General features: G+C 43.5%; 1 protein-coding gene across 1 annotated transcript in view; it reads left to right on the forward strand.

Annotated features, from left to right (window-relative positions):
* Window positions 1-15,674, forward strand: part of LOC141101673 (probable E3 ubiquitin-protein ligase HERC6) — a 172,558-nt gene that overhangs the window by 114,044 nt on the left and 42,840 nt on the right. Inside the window, exons 15-17 of the mRNA XM_073590923.1 lie at window positions 13,124-13,231; window positions 14,692-14,862; window positions 15,097-15,240. Coding sequence (XP_073447024.1) covers window positions 13,124-13,231; window positions 14,692-14,862; window positions 15,097-15,240 — 423 coding nt within the window. The remainder of the gene's footprint in view (window positions 1-13,123; window positions 13,232-14,691; window positions 14,863-15,096; window positions 15,241-15,674) is intronic.

Genomic DNA, 15,674 nt, shown 5'->3' on the forward strand with positions numbered 1-15,674 from the left:
ACTAGATTCCTCTAAATCCTCAGTTACTGCTGGTTCTTCCTCATCATCTTCTAACAAAAAAATCTTCATTTCTTCTAAATGAAGGGGTTTAGATGAATCATACTGTTTTCTGGCCATTGCAGCAGAAAATCTGAAGCAAGAGAGAAAGAGTATGTGTTAGGGCGCAATGTGCCTTAGAAGCCACCCTCCTTTTGTCTAAGAAAACAGTACTTATGTACACTAACTTAGCATTAATCCTTCATAAAACAAGCTAAATACACAATCGTGATGAATAAAAAAAGAAAATACTAACCTTTCAATTTGTGTTGAAATCAGGCGCAATGTGCCTGAGAAGCCAAAGTGTTGATATCTGCTCACTAGAAGGTCTGCTGAGTCACTGTGATATCAGGTTTCACAGAGCCTGTAGAGTCAGGAGATAACTAGGAGGGGTGGGGTTTTCTGATAAGTGGGCAAGGAGAGAGAAGTGAAACTAATTACTGTGTGCCTGTCAGATCTATTGCGCCTGACGGAGGGCTAGAGGGGAATTCCCATGGAGGGGGATATAAGAAGGGGTAGAGAGTTCCAGAAGGAAGCCAGTCAAGGAGGAGCTCAGGAGAAGAGAAGACAGAGGGGAGTGATGGACAGAAGAGGAAGCTCCAGAAGGGACAGAGGAGAGAGATACGGTCAGTGGGGGTGGCCCTGACAGGAGAGCCGCAGGACAGAAAGAGCCCGGGGTACCAGAGACGGACGGACTTGGACGGGTGAAACGCTGTGGTGGTAGGCCTAGGGCAGCCACAGTGAAAGAGCTGCGAGGGACGTTGATCAGGACAGAGAAGAAGGTGAAAGATACCCGGGTCTGTGTGCGGAGTTTGTTGTGCGGCTGCTGTGTGGTGCTGCGGTCGTCAAGAGGACTTCCAATAAAGAGGACCTGTTGGACGCACATCAGTCTCTGTCTCAGTCTGTTCTCAGCGGAAAGAAGACCACCCCCCAGTCGGCACACGTACCTACAGCAGCATCATGCTGTTGAGCGGTTTTTCAGCAGCAGGGACATGAAAAATGGTCTGAGTTTTTGGGGAAGAAGATGGATGGTGCGAAATACAGGGATGTTCTTCAGCAAAACCTATTTCAGTCTGCAGTGATTTGAGACTGGGACAGAGGTTCACCTTCCAACAAGACAATGACCCAAAGCATACTGCTAAACAAACACTCTAGTGGTTTAAGTGGAAAAGTGTGAATGTTTTGGAGTGGCCTAGTCAAGGCCCAGACCTTAATCCAATAGAGAATCTATGGTTAGACTTGAAGATTGCTGTTCACCAGAGGAAACCATCTAACATGAAGAAGCTGGAGCAGTTTTGCCTTGAGGAATGGGCAAAAATCCCAGTGGCAAGATGTGGAAAGCTCAGGAAGGCTTATCCAAAGTGACTTGCAGCTGTAATTTCCGTAAAAAGAGGCTCTAATAAGTACTGTCTTAAGGGGGTGAATAGTTATGCACCCTGAAGGTTTCCATAATTTTGCCCTCCTTGTTGTTTCCTTCACAAAAAGAAGAAAATGAAATGTTCACAGTTGTAGGCATGAGCTTTACATAAACTGATGAAAACCCTAAAAAAAAGTGAAATTCCAGGTTGTGGGGTTGCAAAACACAAAAATTGCCAATGGGGATGAATACTTTTGCAAGAATCTGTACTTCACAAGTGTCCCACTTCTTTATGAGGAAGCACAGTTTAATGTGTAAAAAAAACGTAATTCTGGCGTTTTGATTTTTTTTCTCGTTACGCTGTTCAGCGATCAGGTTAATCCTTTTTATTTTTATTGATAGATCAGGCGATTCTGATGCGGTGATAGCAAATATGTGTATGTTTTATTTTTTTATTGTTTTATTTTGAATGGGGCGAAAGGGGGTGATTTGACCTTTTACTTTTATTTTTTAAAAAAACATTTTCTTTTTAATTTTGGCATGCTTCAATAGTCTCCATGGGAGACTAGAAGCTGCCACAACTCGATCCGCTCAGCTACATAGAGGTGACGAGCAGATCGCCTCTGTGTAGCTGATTAACTGACTTGCTATGAGCGCCGACCACCAGGTGGCGCTCATAGCAAGCCGGAACTGACAACCTTAGTGGTCTCCAGGAGACCTCGGGTTGTCATGCCTACGCACCAGTGACCCACGATCACGTGATGCGGGTCACCGGTGAGCGTATTTCCGGCGCAATTGTTGGAAGCGCCATTTAAATGCCGCTGTCAGCTTTTGACAGCGGCATTTAACTAGTTAATAGCTGCCGGTGGATCGCGATTCCACCCGCGGCTATTGCGGGCACATGTCAGCTGTTCAAAACAGCTGACATGTCCCGAGAAAGATGTGGGCTCACCGCCGGAGACCACATCAAAGAGAGGGATACCAACATCGGTGTAAATATACGCGCGATGTCGGTAAGGGGTTAAACCCTCATATCTCTGCAGTTTACAACTGCTTGTCATGAAATACTGGTTCACGAGGAATGTGTTCCTGCTCAGCACCATTTACACAGCAACAACAGTAATAGTACTAGTAATTCTTAGCCAAAGAAATGTCCATGCAGAACAACCAGAGTGCATAGTAGATTATTATAAATTTCATAGAATCAGAGAATGGTAGAGTTGGAAGGGACTTCCTGGGTCATCTGGTCCAAACCCCTGCTCAAAGCAGGATTCACTAAATCATCCCAGACAGATGTCTGTTCAGCCTCTGAAGACTTCCATTGAAGGAGAACTCACCACCTCTTGTGGCAGCCTGTTCCACTCCTTGGTCACCCTGTCAAAAAGTTATTTCTAATATCTAATATGTGTCTCCTCCCATTCAGTTTCATCCCATTGCTTCTTGTCTTTCCTTGTGCAAATGAGAATAAAGTTGATCCTTCTACAATGTGACAGCCCTTGAGATAGTTGTAGACAGTCTCCTCTCAGTCTTCTTTTTTGCAAGCTAATCATTCCCAAATCCTGTAACCGTTCCTCATAGGACATAGTTTGCAGACCAGTCACCATTCTGGTCGCTCTTCTCTGAACTTGCTCCAGTTTGTTGATGTCTTTTTAAAAATGTGGTACCCAAAACTGGACACAGTATTCCAGATGAGGTCTGACCAAAGAGGAGTAGAGGGAAATAATGACTTCACGTGATCTAGACTGTATGCTTCTGTTAATACATCCCAGAATTGTATTTGCCTTTTTTACTGCTGCATCACACTGTTGAGTCATGTTCAGTTTATGATCTATTAGTATACGCAAGTCTTTTTCACATGTGCTGTTGCTTAGCCCTATTCCTCCTATTGTGTATATGCTTTTTTAATCTTTCTTGCCCAGATGTAGTACTTTGCATTCTTCCCTGTTAAAACCCATTCTGTTAGTTGCTGCCCACTGCTCTAGTTTATTTATATCTTTTTGAATCCTCTCTCTTCTCTAGTATTAGCTATCCCACCTCTTCCGACAAGCTTATAACCTGCAGTAACCACCGATCGACCAAACCGCTGCATGACCAGCTCTACCATCGCCTACTGTATTCTCACCTATCACTTGTAGATTGTGAGCCTTCATGGGCAGGGTCCTCTCTCCTCCTGTACCAGTTATGACTTGTATTGTTTAACATTATTGTACTTGTTTTTATTATGTATACCCCTCCTTACATGTAAAGCGCCATGGAATAAATGGCGCTATAACAATAAATAATAATAATCTCTCCTAGCTTTGTGTCATCAGCACATTTAACCCCTTCACGACCTTTGACACCACGTAGGCATCATGAAAAGTCGTGCCAGAACGACCCATGACGCCTATGTGGCATCATGACTTTAAAGCCCCCCTGCGGGTCGGGTGACCTAGGTCACTGAAAGATCACCCGACCCGCAGATACAGGGGGCTTTGTTCTTCACCACAGGGGGCGTGGCTTCGCCCCCACGTGGCTACGATCGCTCTGATTGGCTGTTAAAAGTGAAACAGCCAATCAGAGCGATAGTAATATTTCATCAATGAAAATTGATGAAATATTACAATCCAGCCATGGCCGATGCTGCAGTAGCATCGGACATGGCTGGAGACCGTGATCCGACCCCCCCCACCGGCTCACGGGGCCGATCGGCCCCCGATACACGATAGTAATATTTCATCAATGAAAATTGATGAAATATTACAATCCAGCCATGGCCGATGCTGCAGTAGCATCGGACATGGCTGGAGACCGTGATCCGACCCCCCCCACCGGCTCACGGGACCGATCGGCCCCCGATACCGACTGACGGTGGCAATGTGCCGCCGCCGTCATCATCGGCTCCCCTCCCCCTTCTCTGTGCTCCCCCCACCTTCCAACCCCCCCGGTACCTCCAATGTCCCCCTCCGCCTCCCGGTGTCCCGAGGTCCCGGACCATGGGCGCCGCCATCTTGAAAATGGCAGGCGCATGCGCAGTCCGCCCGCCGGCTGCAATTTCCCTTCATTCTATTATGATCACTGTGAAAAACTCTCACAGTGATCAAAATAGAATGAAAAGTAAATAAACCCCCCGTTTATCACCCCCATAGGCAGGATCAACTAATAAAATAAAGAAATTATTTTTATTTTTATTTTTCCATTAGGGTTAGGGTTAGGGTTAGGGTTGGAAAGAGGGTTAGGGTTAGGGTTGGAAAGAGGGTTAGGTTTGGAAATAGGGTTAGGGTTGGAAATAGGGTTAGGGTTGGAATTAGGGTTAGGGTTGGAATTAGGGTTAGGGTTGGAATTAGGGTTAGAACTAGGGTTAGGGTTGGAATTAGGGTTAGGGTTGGAAATAGGGTTAGGGTTGGAAATAGGGTTAGGGTTGGAATTAGGGTTACGGATAGGGTTAGGGGTGTGTTGGGGTTAGGGTTATGGTTAGGGTTGGGATTAGGGTTAGGGATGTGTTGGGGTTAGGGTTGTGGTTAGGGGTGTGTTGGGGTTAGGGTTGGAGTTAGAATTATGGGGTTTCCACTGTTTAGGCACATCAGGGGGTCTCTAAATGCGACATGGTGCAAGCATTGATACCAGCCAATTTTGCATTCAAAAAGTCAAACGGTGCTCCCTCCTTTCCAAGCCCCGACGTGTGCCCAAACAGTGGTTTACCCCAACATATGGGGTATCAGCGTACTCAGGAAAAATTGCACAACAACTTTGGTGGTCTAATTTCTCCTGTTACCCTTGGGAAAATAAAAAATTGGGGGCTAAAAAATTATTTTTTTGGAAAACAAATGATTTTTTTATTTTCACGTCTCTGCGTTATAAACGTCTGTGAAGCACTTGGGGGATCCAAGTGCTCACCAGACATCTAGATAAGTTCCTTGGAAGGTCTAGTTTCCAAAGTGGGGTCACTTGTGGGGGTTTCTACTGTTTAGGCACATCAGGGGCTCTGCAAACGTAACGACGACCGCAGACCTTTCCATCAAAGTCTACATTTCAAAATGTCACTACTTCCTTTCTCAGCCCTTACGTGCGCCCAAACAATGGTTCCTCCCCACATATGGGGTATCAGCGTACTCAGGACAAACTGGACAACAACTTTTGGGGTCCAATTTCTCCTGTTACCCTTGGGAAAATAAAAATTTGCGAGCTAAAAAATCATTTTTTGAGGAAAAAAAATGATTTTTTATTTTCACAGCTTTGCGTTATAAACTTCTGTGAACCACTTGGGGGTTCAAAGAGCTCACCACACATCTAGATAAGTTCGTTGGGGGGTCTAATTTCCAAAATGGGGTCACTTGTGGGGGGGTTCCACAGTTTAGGCACACCAGGGGCTCTGCAAATGTAACATGACGCCCGCAGACCATTCCATCAAAGTCAGCATTTCATAATGTCACTACTTCCCTTCCGAGCCCCGACGTGTGCACAAACAGTGGTCCCCACCCACATATGGGGTACCAGCGTACTCAGGACAAACTGGACAACAACTTTTGGGGTCCAGTTTCTCCTGGTACCCTTGTGAAAATAAAAAATTGTGCACTAAAAAATAATTTTTTGAGTTAAAAAAAATATTTTTTATTTTCACGGCACTGCGTTATAAACTTTTGTGAAGCACTTGGGGGTTCTAAGTGCTCACTATGCATCTAGAAAAGTTCCTTAGGGGGTCTAGTTTCCAAAATGGGGTTATTTGTGGGGGAGCTCCAATGTTTAGGCACACAGGGGCTCTCCAAACACGACATGGTGTCCGCTAACGATTAGAGGTCATTTTAATTTCAAAAAGTCAAATGGCGCTCCTTCCCTTCTGAGCCCTGCTGTTCGCCCAAACAGTGGTTCCCCCCCACATATGGGGTATCGGTGTACTCAGAACACATTGCACAACAACTTTTGTGGTCCAATTTCTCCTGTTACCCTTGCGAAAATAAAAAATAGCGTGCTAAAAAATCATTTTTGAGGAAAAAAAAAGATTTTTTATTTTCACTGCTCTGCGTTATAAACTTCTGTGAAGCACCTGGAGGTTCAAAGTGCTCACTACACATCTAGGTAAGATCCATAAGGGGTCTAGTTTCCAAAATGGTGTCACATGTGGGGGATTTTCACTGTTTAGGCACACAGGGGATCTCCAAATGCGACATGGTGTCCGATAACGATTGGAGCTAATTTTCCATTCAAAAAAGTCAAATAGCGCTCCTTCACTTACGGACCCTGTCGTGCGCCCAAACAGTGGTTTATGATGACATATGAGGTATCGATGTATTCAGGAGAAATTGCCCAACAAATTTTAGGATCCATTTTATCCTGTTGCCCATGTGAAAATGAAAAAACTAAGGCTAAAAGAAATTTTTTGTGAAAAATAAAAGTACTTTTTTTTTTTTTACCGGTCAATTTGTGAAGCACCTGGGGGTTCAAAGTGATCACTATGCATGTAGATAAGTTCCTTGGGGGGTCTAGTTTCCAAAATGGGGTCACTTGTGGGGGAGCTCCAATGTTTAGGCACACAGAGGCTCTCCAAACGCGACATGGTGTCCGCTAAATATTCCAGCATGTTTTCCATTCAAAAGTCAAATGGCGCTCCTTCCCTTCTGAGCCCTGCTGTGCCCCCAAACAGTGGTTTATGACCACATATAAGGTATCGATGTACTCAGGAGATATTGCCCAACAAATTTTGGGATCCATTTTATCCTGTTGTCCATGTGAAAATGAAAAAATTGATGCTAAAAGAAAATTTTTGTTGTAAAAATTAAAATGTCCATTTTTTCTTTCCACGTTGCTTTAGTTCCTGCTTGAGGGGTGCAGTTTTTAGAATGGTGTCACTTTGGGGTATTTTCTGCCATATATACCCCTCAAAGTGACTTCAAATGTGAGGTGGTCCCTAAAAAAAAATGGTTTTGTAAATTTTGTTGTAAAAATGAGAAATCGCTGGTCAACTTTTAACCCTTATAACTTCCTAACAAAGAAAAAATTTGTTTCCAAAATTGTGCTGATGTAAAGTAGACATGTGGGAAATGTTATTTAGTAACTACTTTGTGTCACATAACTCTCTGGTTTAACAGAATAAAAATTCAAAATGTGAAAATTGCGAAATTTTCTAAATTTTTACCAAATTTCTGATTTTTTCACAAATAAACGCAAAAATTATCGACCTAAATTTACCACTAACATGAAGCCCAATTTGTCATGAAAAAAACAATCTCAGAATCGCTAGGATCCGTTGAAGTGTTCCTGAGTTATTACCTCATAAAGGGACACTGTTCAGAATTGCAAAAAATGGCCAGGTCATTAAGGTCAAAATAGGCTGGGTCATGAAGGGGTTAATCAGTTTACCCTCAATTTCATCTAAATCATTGATAAAGATGTTGAACAATACAGGACCCAGGACAGAGCCCTGTGGTATGCCACTTGAGACATTCTTCCAACTGGATGTGCAGCCATTTGCGACCACTCTTTGGGTCCGATCACTAAGCCAGTTATGAATCCACCTAACAGTTGCCTTGTCCATTCCATACTTAGTCATTTTTTCAATAAGGATTGTATGAGATACTTTGTCAAATGCTTTGCTGAAGTCAAGATATACTATATCTACAGCATTTCCCTGATGCACCCAGTCAGTGATACTATCATAGAAGGAAATTAAGTTAAGGCCCCGTCACACATAGCAATCTCGCTAGCGAGATCGCTGCTGAGTCACAACTTTTGTGACACAATAGCGATCTCACCAGTGAGATCGCTATGTGTGACAGCGATCGGCCCCCCTGCCGGTATCGCTGATCGCTGCAAGAAACCTCTGGACATTTTTTTGGTCGCTGATCTCCCGCTGGCCAGCACGCATCGCTGCGTGTGACAGGCGGGAGACCAGCGATCAGCTGTACTAGGATGTAAAAAATAATTAAAAAATGAAAAAATATTGTTATTCTCACCTTCCGACGTCCCGCGCAGCATTCCCGCCTCTCTCCACGCTCCGGTCCCAGTAATCCTTTGCAAGAATGACCGTGAGACTTTGCGATCCCGCGAGAACGGACATCATCGCGGTCATTCTCGCAAAGAATTACTGGGACCGGAGCGTGGAGAGAGGCGGGAATGCTGCGCGGGACGTCGGAAGGTGAGAATAACAATATTTTTTATTTTAATTCTATTTTTTACATGGATCCATGGCATCAGCGTTAACGAACACAGCGATGCCGCGCGCTCGGCATCGCTGTGCTAATTGCTGATGAAGCTGTCTGTTTGCAGCTCACCAGCGATCACATAGCGACTTACCAGCGATCCTGACACGTTGATATCGTTGTCGGGATCGCTGGTAAGTCGCTATGTGTGACTCCATCTTTAGTCTGACATGACTTATTAGTTACAAACCCATGCTGACTCTGGTTAATCACTTCATTCTTATCCAGGTACTTACATACATGTTGTTTAATAATTTGTTCAAACATCTTTCCTGGTATAGAAGTCAGACTCACCGGCCTATAGTTCCCTGTGTCCACCTTCTTCCCCTTTTTGAAGATAGGAACAACATTTGCTCTTCTCCAGTCTTCTGGGACTTCTCCTGTTCTGCAAGAATTTTCAAAGATTATGGAGAGTGGTTAAAATATTTCTTCTGCTATCTTCTTCAGTACTCTGGGGTGTAATTCATCTGCACCTGGAGACTTGAATTCATATGTTAATTAAGTATTCCCTCACTATCTTTCTGTTTTATTGGAACGTGTTGCCCATGCTACATCAAGACGATATTTAGTTTTGATAAGGCCTCTTACTTGGCCCCTTTGACTGTCAATGGCAGTTACCGTGACAAACCATAACAGTAGTCAGTTCTACATTGCTGGTAGGCCGCAAGTCTTGCACTGTAGACCACTGGCAGCCCCTTGCACCATCGTCCTGTTCTGGCAGCCTCCGATTCCTACAGCGCAGCTCAAGTACTTTCTATACCGGTTAATCAGGTGTTTGTGCCTACTGCTCACCCAATGGGGAAGTTCCATACCATTATATAGGCCTTCTCGCCTCCAGCTCACTTGATCATAGTCTGTCCTTTCAACTAGGCCTCCTGGCCTTCATCTCTCCTGATTGAAGTCTGTCACTTTAATTAGGCCTCTTGCTCTTCTGAGTGTAGTTCCGTCCTTTTAATTAGTCCTTTTGGCCTGCTGCTCGCCTGAGTGATATTCACTCGAGAAGAGTCCACTACTAAAGATAGTTACCCGTCTCTAGTCACCCTCCAATAGGATTTGGCTGTAAGTCAGTTCAGATGATAGTTCACATGTGACTTGATGAAAGTCTGGAAGATGATTCACAGTGCCTTGGCCTCACAGGTTTTTATATTTTCTTGCTCCATCACAGCAGATCACTTGTCCCTGTGGATCACGCCTTTCTCTTCTTCCTGGGTAATCAATTACCTTGTTGTGGTTCGTACATTGTTTCTTTTCTTCCCATCTCTTTTGTCTTTGGCCAATAAATGGCAACATCCATTCACAAAAGTCTCACTGTGCATTATAATTGTATGAGTCGCTCACTTCCTTACAACTTCATCCTTTGGTCTTACATAGTAGTTCTTCACATCCACCCATAAAAATGACATACAGTATACTGGATCTCAGCTTTATATTTTGCACAGCAATTAGAAGACCTCAACTCCCAATCAACCTTCAGAGAAACCTCTCAAGCCTACTCATCCACACATACTCTGACTCTTCTTCTGCTATCCACCATATTCTTACTCCACAACCCAGACACAAGACACTAGTTTCTACAATGCCACAATCACATCATCTCTTTTCTCATGTGTAATATAATGCAGCTGATCAATAGACAACCCTGATACTCCTAAAAAAAATTTGTGTCAAGTGTTCAAAGTTGCAGAGCAGTGCCAGAAGAAAACACACTCACTGCCATCAGCTCTCCTAAACAGGACTACTTCACAACTCTAATATCTTCTCTATTGAATAACCCCAAACAGTTATTCAACACATTTAATTTCCATCCACTTGAAAGTGGACTATGCTGCAGCGTTCCTACTCTTGAATACACCAGTTGTGTTGTGTATGAATAGTGCTTTGCGTCTTTGTATATAGTGTCATGTGTATTGTGTTGTAATGTGTAGTGTAAGATAAGTAATGTTAGTAATGTATTGCATAGTGTAGGACATAGTGAATAAGATAGGTTGTTTATCTGATGGTAGTTTAGGTAATGACAGTCGGGTAAGATAGTTAATGTTGGAACTAGCCCATAGTGGGAGGGGGCTTAGTGTTAAAGTAAGTGACTACTTCCTGTAGATAGTTAGAGTGCTGCTTAAAAGGGGGATTATAGAATAAAGAGACTCAAGGCCAGAGATAGTGAGATCCTATAGAAGTGGCTGACTAGTCATAGTGGCCTTCAAAGGAAGCATTTGTGGATAGGACGAACCCCCTTGCAACGCTGAAGGAAACCGACATAAACAGGACTGAGTTACTGAGACTGGTGGGGGTCCCGAGCAGAAGATCCAGGGCACCAGTAGTGGAAGAAATAGGACACGGAACTGCTGAGAAATTAGAATTGCTGATCAGGATTGTTACGTTCAGGCGGGGCAGTAGTGACATAGGACAAGACAGTGTGTCTACAGAGCACTGAAGTAGAACAGCAGAGGAAGGATACGGTGTAAGGGGAAAATGCTTTATACCGTAGAGGAAACATCCATAATACTTTGTACCTGCTATCCTTGTACATACCGTTTGACAAGTTAACGTTCAGTAAAGACTTTGTGTTTGAACGACGGTCTCCTGTATTGAACTGTGGAACCTATGGTTCTGGCCAGCACACACCTAGCCAGTACGCACATTTTCAAGTAGCACGCCGGGGTGTAAAAGGAGACGAGTGCCTTGCCCGCGGTTACCACCCCTTGCTACATACTGATGCCACTCCCACTTATCTCATCAGATAACGTTTTCACAACCTGTACAACCACCACAACCATTTGCCTAACAGACCTTCCCCATTACCTTTTTTCCATGTAATCAAAGAAGAAAAGCCTGCTCATGTTCTCTCCAGATCTCACCTCACCACTTGTTTTCTTGACCCTATAATTTCCTACCTTCTCCCAACCTCACCACTATGCTTATCCCAGCCTAACCCATCTCTTCATCTTATCATTAACCTCTAGTGTTTTCCCTTCCTCTTTCAAACATGCAACCCTCACATCCTTCCTGATGAAGCAATTCCTTGACCCAGCCACTAATCTCCCACTCCTTTTATTCTCAAAGCTCCTTGAACAGCGTGAACTTTTCTGCCACCTCTCATCCAACACACTTTTCAACAATCTACAAGACTGCTGGTCAGAAAGTAGTTAGTGAGAATTTAAAGGGTGTCAGAGCGGCTCACTCAGCTGACACTGAGTTCGGCACAGGAACACTGTCTCTTTAAGTCCTTTCACGGGTTTATTATATATACTGTATACGACATAAACCATGGTGAGGACAAAGTAAACATGGCCCCTCAGGGCAAAACAGGAAAATAAAACAAAATAGTAAAACACAGTGCATTCATGTGTGGGGAAAATCACCCCGTCAGCAGAAATCAGCATCCAAAAGTTCAGCTTTCCTTCACAAGACACAACGCACTGGAGCTCCACTCTCCAGGCCTACCGAACGCTGACTGCCTCGGCAAGCCAGCTATTTAAGCACCAGACCATACCCTGGGGTGGAGATAAGGTGGACATCCTCCCACCCGCTCTATGGATGTCCACATAAAAGCCAGTCCATTATAACAAATTAACTTAACCCCTCCAGGCACTTAGTGTGCTGGAAGAAAAACTCTGGGTTTTATATCACTGACGCCATCAAGCGTAGTGACACATATCTCCTCCCCTCCAGTACTTTACCAGGACTTTGTCACAAGGGGTTATCTGGGACTTTACCAGCACCTACTTGGTAACTATGTACATGTTATGTCTGGCAACGATCTCTGCCAGCTCAGAGTGGTCACGGACTGCCAATGCAGGCTATTGTCCTGTTACTGGTAATGTCATTTCGACAGAGCAGTGTCTTCTCTTACATTCTGCTCTGCCAATGGGGCATCGCTGTTGATGTCATGCTGATTGACAGCCGGCTCCCCGCTGCCTAACTGTGGAGAGCTGGCTATCGATCAGCATGACTTCAGCAGAGATACCCCATCAACAGAGCATACCAGAAGAAAAGGGCTGCTCTTTTTACTTGAGGTAGAAAGGAAAGTCTACGCCTTAGCTGATACGTTTTTAGCCCATTCTGAAAAGTAACCATAGTCTCAGATAACCCCTTTACAAACAGAATCTGCAACTAAAGGGGGTTTTACACATAGCGATATCGCTATGTGTGATACTTACCTCCGACCGGCTCCCCCGCTGTCCATCGCTGATCGCGCGAGAATGTCCGGCTCCATTTCTCGTCCTCTGCTTCCTGCTGGGCTTCCTGCTGTGTGAGACGAGCGACGCTGGACGCGGGCGGGAGGACGTCAGGATCGCTGTGTGTGAAAGGTGAGTATCGTGCGCTGTGTCGCTGCTACATCGCTGTGAGGTCTGCCTGTGAGACAGCTCACTAGCGATCATGTAGCGATGCACCGGCGATCCTGACCGGGTCGGATCGCTGGTCGGATCGCTGGTGCATCGCTAAATGTAAAGGGGCCATAAAATTCAACTTGTAGACAGAAAACAGAATCTAATTTGTTGATGTATCAGTAATCATTTGTTCTTTAAGGCTCATTCTCTCAACATTGTTTTCACAGGAGACTGAAAATATTGCATCACTTGCAATATATTGTCGTTATCCATTCATCCTTACATTTGACACCAAGGTCCAGTATTTGCTTGTAGATGCTTTACTGAAGAAAGAAGTAAGTTCCTTTTTTAAAATTGAATAAGGCTGGAATGACACGAGGTTTTTGATGGAAACACGGGAGTTGATACAAAGGACAGCAGAAGTATTAGTTTTTCCTTTTGGATTTGCTCCTGGCATTGGCTCTGAAAACCGAACCAAAAACTGTGATTCATTACATGTGTATGGGGGAAAGCTTTCTCATGTGTATGGCCACCTTTACACAGACTAAGGGCTTATTCACATGGCTGAATGTGTGATAAGGCTCCTAAATATGAAAAACACTTAAATCTATACGTGTGTTGTTCTGTACTACTATACAGAACAACACACGGGGGGATTATACGCCACACTTGCCATCTGATAGCCCATGAAAGTTAAGGTAGTTTCCCATACAACTCTACGTGGCATATAAGGGAACCCATTGTAGGTGATATTAGTAGTGGAGAAGAGTCAGTATGGGCACTGTTTGAACTTTTGCTCCCCAGCAAGCTGTGATTGCACTGTATGTTCTAATACTTCCTATCATCACTGTGCAACAAAAACTGCTCTTTGAGATAGGACAGACCACATTGCTAACCTTTACTCCCTACATGCATCAGTGACATCTTAGTATGCACTTGATCTCTTGAGTATTGAACATTCTGTGTGCTTACTGCCCAACAAACAAGTAAAGCATCCACCAAACAAGAAGGAACTACAGTTATTGATTTTACTTGCTTATATCGCACTATTATTTTTCACAGCGCTTTACAAACATCACTAGCATCACTGTCCCCATTGGGGATCACAATCCAAATTCCCTACCAGTATGTTTACGAAATGTGGAAGAAAACCCATGGAAGCAGGGAGAAAATGTAAGGTCCTTGTAGAGGTCCTTGGTGGGATTTGAAACCAGGACCCCAGTAGTGCAAGATTACAGTGCTAACCACTGAGCCGCCATTTTTATTACACTTCAGACTGGTTTTGCAATTATAGGCAAGTATTACATCATCGGGTTTGAGATGAATAACAGTAGCTGCGGCAGAAAGGTTTTAAACATCCAATTCCTTCTTTGGACCACATGAAAGCTCGGTTATTACAAGTTGAAGCCAGTGATTGAGGTGCGTCCGAAAATCTGCTACTGTCATTCACCTGAAACCAAATCAAATAACTAGAATTTTTTATTTTTAAATTATATGTGAAGTGAGGTTCCTCTACTTTGGGTATGCTTGGTATGCATCCGAGCCTTGAGCGCCCACCATCCTCTCACTGGCTCACCGGTTGTCCTTTTTTTTGGACCACTTTTGACATGCGTTAGCCACTGCATACAAGGAACGTCCCACAACACCTGCTGTTTTGATGGTGCTCTTATCCAACAGATCAGCTTCAAGATCTAACTGTTCACTTGGAATCTAATATATTCCATTCCTTGACTGGAGCTATTGAAATCAGATGATCAATTTTATTCCATTCAGTTGTCCATATATTTAATTCTAGGAAACTAAGGTACAAGCTGGTGAAGAGCTTGTGCGGAATAGAATTCAGGGCAACAGTGATATCCCCAGAATACCTTTCTTACACTTCAAACTCAGACGTCAACATCTCCTGGAAGACGCACTGAATAAGTTGAGCATTGTGGAAGATTGTGACCTACAAAAGGAATTACTGGTAAAATCCATAGAGTGTACACTATAAACTATGAGTGCAGGTGGTTAAAAGTAATTAGTTGATTTTTTTTTTTTTGCATCAAGATAGTAATCCATATCTAAAAGTATAATTCTCTTTCCATAAGGGCGTTTTCTTTAAAATTTAGGGTGGACAGAAATATCAGAGTCCTAAAAAATGAAGGTTCTTGGGGAAATTGAGTGAAAGTTATCACATCTCAATATGTTTTATTTTAAGGTGGAATTTAATGGTGAGGCGACAACTGATAACCGAGCAGCAATGACCGAATTCTTCCTCTTAGTGGCTGAAAAGATGGTACAACCTGACTGTGGGCTATTCATTGGTTCTGATCCACTATTACCAGTGTGGTTTCCCAATCATGTAAGTTCTTTTCAATCTGTAATAGCAATTTTTGTTTTTACATGAATACTATACTATGAATACAAACTATGTAGGATATTAAAATCTGACCTTGACATTACAATATTGCAAAATGATCTGGATAAGATGTCTGAATGGGCAAAAACTTGACAAATGAGGTTTAATGTAGATGTAAAGTAATGCACCTAGGACGGAATAATCCTATTGCGGCATATACATTAAATGGGAGTGTATTCGGGACTACAGAACAGGAGAAGGACTTGGGTATTCTGGTTACAATAAGTGGAGCAGCAGTACACAATGTCAAGCAGCAGCTGCAAAATCAAACAAGATTTTAGAATGTAAAAAAAGGGAGATAAAATCCCCCATCCCAACGTATTGTTACTCCTTGATAAATCACTGGTGAGGCCACATCTAGAATATGGGATCCAGTT

Source organism: Dendrobates tinctorius, unplaced genomic scaffold (genome assembly GCF_039654945.1).
Source record: "Dendrobates tinctorius isolate UK_male_01 unplaced genomic scaffold, ASM3965494v1 ptg000011l, whole genome shotgun sequence".
Taxonomy (NCBI): Eukaryota; Metazoa; Chordata; class Amphibia; order Anura; family Dendrobatidae; genus Dendrobates; species Dendrobates tinctorius.